At 48.9% G+C, this 8,108-nt stretch overlaps 1 protein-coding gene across 3 annotated transcripts; it reads right to left on the reverse strand.

Moving 5' to 3' along the window:
* Positions 1-1,485: 1,485 nt before the first annotated feature.
* On the reverse strand, positions 1,486-5,318 carry mkrn2 (makorin, ring finger protein, 2). Of its 3 annotated transcripts, XM_088390597.1 has the most exons (10): positions 5,026-5,313; positions 3,619-3,747; positions 3,256-3,374; positions 3,049-3,174; positions 2,816-2,991; positions 2,686-2,751; positions 2,407-2,555; positions 2,117-2,227; positions 1,864-2,008; positions 1,486-1,782 (listed from the first exon to the last, which is right to left on the reverse strand). In XM_088390597.1, the coding sequence occupies exons 1-10, from the start codon at positions 5,049-5,051 to the stop codon at positions 1,609-1,611; spliced, it is 1,221 nt and encodes a 406-aa protein (XP_088246723.1). In that variant the 5' UTR covers positions 5,052-5,313; the 3' UTR covers positions 1,486-1,608. The 3 variants fall into 3 exon arrangements, with proteins under 3 accessions (XP_088246723.1, XP_088246722.1, XP_088246721.1); XM_088390596.1 differs by having other exon boundaries at positions 3,049-3,374; positions 5,026-5,316; XM_088390595.1 differs by having other exon boundaries at positions 2,816-3,374; positions 5,026-5,318.
* Between the last annotated feature and the right edge of the window lie 2,790 nt (positions 5,319-8,108).

Raw genomic sequence — 8,108 nt, forward strand, 5'->3', positions numbered from 1 at the left:
AAATTTTATGACTCGGTGTATAAGTACTCCCTGCGGAAACTCAGGCGAGCAAGTGCTCCTCCGGCCGTCATGACTACATTCTACCGTGGCACCATTGAAAGCGTCCTCTCCAGTTGTATCACTGTCTGGGGTGGTAGCTGCACTGAATACAACATGAAGGCCCGGCAGCGCATAGTGAACACGGCTGGTAAGATTATTGGTGCTTCACTCCCCTCCCATCTCGCCCGCAAGGTGACCACGATTGTGAGTGATGTGAGTCACCCCACTCACTCTTTGTTTGATCTTCTGCCCTCTGGGAAGAGGTACAGGAGCCTGCGCTCCCGCACCGCCAGACTCACCAACAGCTTCATTCTCCTGGCTGTTAGGATCCTGAACTCTCTTCCCCCTTCTGCGTAGTGTCCTGTACTTATTTATTGTGTTATTTGTTTATTATTTATTGTGCCTTCCTGTTTTATTTTCTTGTGTTGTTTACTTGTATGTACATTGTGAACTATGTCTTGTCACCGTGGGATAGTGGGAACGTAATTTCGATCTCTTTGTGTGTCTTGGCATGTGAAGAAATTGACAGACTTTGACTTTGAATTGCTGTCACTAAATGAGGCCTCACCTCCAAACTTTGTGAGCTCGCATGTTGCACATCCTTGTAAGAAGGGTGGGGGTGTAGCCCTTAACTCAGATTCTGATCTCAGACTCGCTCGATTAACGCATTTAAAAAAAATTAAGTCCTCGTTGTCCGATCTGCAGCCTTGCTGTCGTTTCACTGTTATATACCGTCCACCTAGCGCTTACTCTAGATTTCTGGATCAGAATTTCCAGAATTCGTGGCTGACCTGGTGACCCATGTGGATAATAATTATTGGGGACTTTAATATTCATATAAATTTACCACTTACTGGGGCATTTCAGACAATAATTGGTACGTTCGGTTTCATGCAGGGAATACAGGCAACAACGCATAAAAATGGAAACACTTTAGATCTGGTATATTATCCCGAGGCTTGGCAACCCCAACTATAATGGTACTGCCACATACTACTGTTATGTCCGATCACTATTTTCTAAAGTTTGAAATTTTTTCTCTCTGTCAATGACAGGAAGGCAATCTAAGTTACACCAGCCGTGAGGCCAGAGCATGCACGGCAGAGACAAGCAAGGCACAAGTGTGCAGAAGAAAGCCAACCAAGGGTGGTGCCTTCAAGAAAAAAGAGAAAAATTGGGAGCCCTTATTTGGACCAACATGTACTTATATGACCATTATGCTCAGTGTGTCATGATGTATTTATTTAGTTGTGTTGTTGCTGTTAACGGCGCCACCGCCGCCACACGAACGCCATCGTCCTTGATCTTTGTCAAGCTGGAACGAGATAGAAGGATGGTGTTCTCGCGGTCGTCCCCTGTGAGCAAGCTGCAGCACCGTTGCTACTACGCAGAGCAAAAGAAGAAAGGAACGGGAAGGAGTGCTGGGCTCAAAACGCAACAAGCGGCTGGCTGCAAATCTCTTTTATTAGGATGGGGGCAAACGGCACGAATAAAAGAGGGCGCACACCAGTAGGAGTTTGCTAGCGTCTATAAATAGATAGGGGGTGCTGACATCATCACTGCCGGCCTCTACTGCGGCTGCCGCTCCGGGGCGGGCTCGGACCCGTCGTAGCTGGGCGCCGACATCTGCATGAAGAGCTCCCGCAGCTCGGCCATGTCGTCGTCGGGCGATGGCAGTGGTGGGCCTGCCGGGTGCTGCTCGCGCTCTTGGATGAAGTCCCACAAGCGCACGCTGTTCATGAACTGGAGGGAAGAAGTCAAGTTTATTTAGAAGAAGCGGACGGCACGTTGAAGGGAGCTCACAAGAGCGACAGGGGTACTGACCCGGATGTTCCCCTCTGAGCTCAGCTGCTTGCGCGGTTTCTCGGCCTCGGCTCGGCTTCCGTCCGGGAAGGCGTGGAGGTACAAGCACTTTCCTCCAAAGGGACACGAGCCGCGGCCCTGGTCAAAGTACTTGCAGGCCTTCTTGCTGCGCACAGCACAAAGGCGCGTGGGTGGGTGAGCGAATCAGTGAACGGGACGGCGTTTGAAGCCGCAGCTGAAGCCAGCGGTGCCGCGGGCTCTGATCCGAACCCACCTGACTCCGGACTTGAAGAGCTCGACAAGGTTGTCCTTGTCGTCCTGCTCCTCCACCCAGTACACCGACGGGATGACGAACTCGGAGAGCACGCGACACTCCGGACACGCTCTGCCGGGAGATGGACGCGGCAACCTTTTGGCATTTTCCAGCCTAGCTCTTGTCATTGCTGTGGCAACATCTCCGTCACAGGCATGCCCAACCCCCGGGGACACGTCCCTCTCTGTCACCCCCTCACACACACACGCAACCCAACCAATGGCAAGACACGCGTGCCAAAGTGGCCTCACTTGATGATCTTGTTGCTGAAGTTGCGCGTGCATCTCCACTGTCGAATGCACGCCAGGCAAAAGACGTGACAGCACGAGGACAAGATCCCAAAGCGGCGCTCCGACGGGACGGCCTTTTGCACCACCACCTCCATGCAGATGGAGCACACCTCCAAAGCAAAAAAAAATAAAAATGATCTCCCTCTCACCTGCCTGAGAAGATGCGAGTGAGCAGTCATTGGATGGACTGAGCAAACGCCTTGGAACCTGTCAGAAGGCCACCAGCGTGGGCCTCAGTACCTTGTCTTGGCTGAGCTGCGCGGCGAAGGCTTTCTCCATGTCCCTCTCGAAGGCCAGCAGGCACATCTGCGGGGAGAGCCACACGGTGACGCCTTGGCAGCAGCGACGGAGCAGAGCCGGCCGTCGTCACCTTTTCGTGTGCCCGCCGCTGCTCGGCATCGTGAGGGTGCAGCACACGCAGCCGGCACACCTCGCACTGGTCACCGTGGAGATATGGGCAGCCGTCCTCGCGGAAGCACCGGCCAGCGGCGGCATACGGGCATAGCTGACAAAGGTCCCGGTAGGCTCCACCCATCTGGGCAGGACCTTCGCGAGGGTGGCCCGTTAGCTGTGGTGATCCAAGCGACCGAGTGGCGTCCCAACCTTGTTCCGGCGCTGAAGCTTCCAGGCCCGTCCTGATGGCGTCCACGTACGAGTGATTGGAGGTGGCGGGGACCTCGCGAGCCGGGCTGACCGCCACACCCCCGAACGGGCACTCCAGCTGCCCCGCTGAGTTACACACGCACAAAATTGAGCTCAAGTACTTTGGCACTTGTGAATTTCCTTTGGTCTTGTGGTGTGCGTGTTGACCTTGGGCCTCTCTCATCGGCTTCCTGGCCTCTGGTCTGACCGAAGCTCCACCTCCAGGACCCGCTTTGGCCTCTGAAGCTCCGCCCCCTCCTCTGTAGGATGGTTTGATGTGATCGTATCTGCAAATGACCACCGTCAGGTTACAAACGGCTCAGGGTTAGTTTGAAAAAGGAAAAAAAATCTTGACATGGCGCTCAGCGAGGTTCGTCTCGACATACTGGACCATTTTGTTCGGGCTTAGCAACAACTGCGATACGCCTCGACTCCACTTGCGCTTTGTGCCCACATTGCCGTTGGGTTTGACACTCTACAAAAACCCTCGAGATCATTTTCTTCTCATGGAAAAGTTTGCGAGGAGGTGACCTGCATCGTTCTCCGTAAGCACACACTCCTCTCTGGTAGAACTTGCAGATGGTAGAAGGCTTGCTGCTGGACGGGTCGTGAGAGAACATGCAGCGGCTGCCCTCCCGGCACACGCCGTGCAGGAAGTACCTGCGGTGCAAAGGCAACGTCAAGCCAAGGCGGCATAAAGGTGACAGCAATCTAGGCAGCGCAACAAACACACACAGGCAGAGACGAGACGATGGTGTGCTCGGCCTCCCCTTGACAGGTCGCTGCCATGGTCCTCAAACATTTGACACCCAAAAACGCCGTTCTGAAAGGAGCGGCTTGCCCCAAGCCCAATTGTTAGTTTCCCAACTCGCCTTTTCTGGTTTTGGAGTTTCTTATTTGTAAACGCAGAAAACAGGAGCTAACTGGTTCCCGCATCACAGAGACAGCGACACGGCCCGCGAGCGGACTACGCGAGGGCCTTTATGCGCCGCAATCTTTGATAGGTGTGCGCCTGACTTTCCCGAGAACGGCGTGACATTAGTCTCACAAACAAATGCGCATTCACAAAAATACACATGCACAAATGACACATGATAAATCTCAGGATTTAAATGCACAAACATTATAAACAAAAATACACAACAAATCACATATATATTTGTGAATCGAAGAAGCACAAGCAAAAATACAGATGCACAATTTTAGTGTGAATAATTTGCAGACAAATCTCTCGCCACACCAGAAGAGCTGAGCTGAACAAAACATTGTTCAAACCAAAGCAAAACATGTGCAGGGGGGTCTTTTGTTTCAGTGAAATGAGCGGCTGACAAACTTGTTTTTGTTACAGTAAAAATCAAATGGCAAAAAGTCGTAATTTTACAAGGGGGAGAATATTTATATGAAGAAGGAATCGTCATTTTAGGAGGGGGGGCAGAGAGTTTTGCAGAAATAGTTTGGAAAGATAGATGATTCAACAAAGACAAAATAGTAAAACAAATATTAGAAAATTTAAAAAATAAGTATAAAAATATGGAAAAACAATTAGAAGAATACAATCCGAATTCACGATCCTCGACACGCTGGGTATTGCTGCTGTGAAGAAATTGAGAAAATGAAATAGTGCTTTAGATTAGCACGCTATTTGAAAAGCAACCCACCAATGACTCACGTAGTTTATTTCTGAATAGGTATTTACGTAGACACCCCAAGAAATGAATTGGCTGAGTACTTTTGACAGTCGTCTTCACACTTTTGTCTACTCAGTGGTAACATACAAGTAAGCGGTGATTTTACACCAGACAGGACGTGGGTTGGTCGAAGACGGACGAAGAGTGGAGCCCGACGAGGCTTGAGAAGGGAACCGCTAAAAACATTAGCATGACAGACGACACGCGCAGACAGGCAGAGAGATGGACCGGCCCTCCGTCAATCGCTTACCGGCAGGTGACCTGTTTGGTGCTCATCTTCCCCTCGAAGGCAGCCACCAATTCCGTTACGATAGCTAGCTAGCTTACTAGCTAGCTAGCTAGCTTGCGTCCACTGTGGTGCCGTTCGAGTTAGTGTTGGCTCGGGAGTGACCGATTCGTTCAAAAGAACGAATCTTTTCAGTGAACGAGAGTAAACGAATCACTTCCTAAAGTGATTCGTTCTTTTTTCAGTTCATATGACTTCAATCAGTAAGTGTCGGTAATGCCCATTGAAGCTGGTGCCACCTCGCCGTAAAACAAAACGAAGAAGAAAATGACGTAACTTCCCGTTCACGAACGAGTCGTGAATTGCATTTCCCGTTCACCACCGAACGAATCTGTGAGTGAACGAATCAGTGAGTGAGTGATTCGCATTTCCAGTTCATCGCGAGAACGGATCAGTGACGGAACGAATCCTGACTTTCCCGTTCGCGAACGAGTCAATGGGTGAACTGCCTTTCCGTGCATCAACGGATCAGTCAGTGAACGTGTTGCGTCTCCAAGCGTAAACTATGTAAGCCAGAATGTACAGGACTGTCTCAGAAAATTAGAATATTAGATTGCTGGTTTGAGATGTACTTTTATTATTATTATTATTGTTATTATTATTATTATTATTATTATTATTATTATTATTATTATTATTATTATTATTATTATTATAAACATTTATGTTATAACTTGTCTAGTGTTTTATTCCTTGTTTTTATATTCGCCAATCAAAACATAAGTCAGACATTTGGTTAACTGCTTTATATGACAATATACATATGTGTTTTACGTTGTTATATGAGTTGGTGTCCCCAAAATTAACAAATGTACGCATAACGGGTTTTGGCATAGCGGCAATGCTGTCTGTCACTCATTCATGAAGCTTCACGAACGACCAATCAGCAGCGAGTGATAATTGGAGGAGGGACTTTACGAGTCAGTGACGTACTTTCCCGGTCACGAACGAGTCAGTGACGCAACTTCCCGTTCGCGACCGGGTGAGAGACTGTTGGCAACGGATCAAAGTCAAAGTCAAAGTCAAAAGTCAAAGTCAAAGTCAGCTTTATTGTCAATTTCTCCACATGCCAAAGACACACAAAGAAACCGAAATTTCGTTCCCCCCTATCCCACGGTGACATGACATGGCCCACAACAGACAAACAAGTAAACAAATATAACAGCGTGCTGAATAAATAATGAATAAATAACACAACAAATAAATAAATAAGAGGAGCAAAAAAAGGAGCAAGTGAGCTTACAGCAGACATTCCAGAAAATAGCGCAACAGTGCCGCACGCTACGCAGAAGGGGGTAGCGAGTTCAGGGTCCTAACAGCCTGGAGAAAGAAGCTGTTGGCGAGTCTGGTGGTGCGGGAGCGCAGGCTCCTGTACCTCTTCCCAGAGGGCAGAAGGTCAAACAAAGAGTGAGCCGGGTGACTCACATCTCTCGCAATCGAGGTTGCCTTGCGGGCGAGATGGGAGGTGTAAATGTCCTTCAGGGAGGGGAGCGAAGCACCAATAATCTTACCAGCCGTATTCACTATGCGCTGCAGGGCCTTCAAGTTCTGTTCAGTGCAGTTACCACCCCAGACAGCGATGCAACTGGTGAGGACGCTCTCAATGTTGCCACGGTAGAATGTAGACAGGACTGCCTGAGGAGCACATGCACGCCTGAGCTTCCGCAGGAAGTACAGGCGGCGCTGAGCTTCCTTTGCCAGTGACGAGGTGTTTGCGGACCAGGAGAGGTCCTCACTGATGTGCACCCCCAGGAACTTGGTGCAGCTCACCCTCTCCACCACAGCACCGTCGATGATCAGCGGCAGGTGTTTTGTGTGACCCTTCCGGAAGTCAACAACGATTTCCTTGGTCTTGTTGACGTTCAGCAGGAGGTTGTTAATTACCCGAGCCAATTATTATTATATATAATTTGTGTGTGTGTGTGTGTGGGGGGGGGGGTTGTGTAGTTGTATTGTTTGATGTGTATGGGTTGTTTCCACGGGATGTTGTAATATAGGGGGGGGAACGATTCGTTTGAACGAAGCTTTTGAGTGAATTGATTCTAAAGATTCAGTTCATCTAAAAGAACTGGAATGCACATCACGAGTGTTGGCTTGTGAGTGAACAATTCGTTCAAAAGAACAGATTATTTCAGTGAACGAGAGTGAACGAATCACTTCCTAAAGTGATTCGTTCTTTTTTCAGTTCATATGGCTTCAACCAGTAGGTGTCCGTAATGCGCATTGAAGCTGGTGCCACCTCGCTGTAAAACAAAACGAAGAAGAAAATGACGTAACTTCCCGTTCACGAACGAGTAGTGAATTGCATTTCCCGTTCACCAACGAACGGATCTGTGAGTGAACGAGTCAGTGAATGAGTGAGTGATTTACAATCCCAGTTCATCGCGAGAACGGATCAGTGAGGGAACGAATCCTGACTTTCCCGATCGCGAACGAGTCAATGAGTGAACTGCCTTCCCGTGCATCAACGGATCAGGGAATATGTTGCATCTCCTGGCGTGAAGAATGTACTTTACTTTACTTAAGTAAAGTAGATTTACTTATAGTAGTTTTCAGTGACGTGTAGTGAGGTTCATGACTGAGGCACTGGCGTCACCCACCACGCCACTCCCCCGGTAAAATTTGTCCGACACTAAAGGGAAATGTGCTTTTGGGAGTTTGCAAACATATTTTAAGGTTGTGTTAAACTTATAATCATATTAATATCTAGTATTGGATTGATCGTGTGGATTGGTGGGGGCCGAGGAATGTGCAGGCAAACTGCATGAACTTGTTTTCTTCGAAGGGTTGTGGAATAGGCCCGGATAGGGAGTACCGGAGGAGACCATCTCAAGGTCGGTGAGGAACGAGAACAACAGCACGTCTATGAGACTGGCCTTCGAGGGGAAAACCCAACCGTCTGACCTCAGCGACACCTGGACTGGGGAGGAGATGGCCATCGACCAATCATCTCACAATATTTTGCATGCTTTAATATTCATATTGCGTTTCTTTAAAACTGGGCAACCCGGAAGAATGTGTCGTCTTTGGTGGTCACAAAAACGCAC

Source organism: Syngnathus floridae, chromosome 11 (assembly GCF_059516105.1).
Source record: "Syngnathus floridae isolate MCC-2025c chromosome 11, RoL_Sflo_1.0, whole genome shotgun sequence".
NCBI classification, from domain to species: Eukaryota; Metazoa; Chordata; class Actinopteri; order Syngnathiformes; family Syngnathidae; genus Syngnathus; species Syngnathus floridae.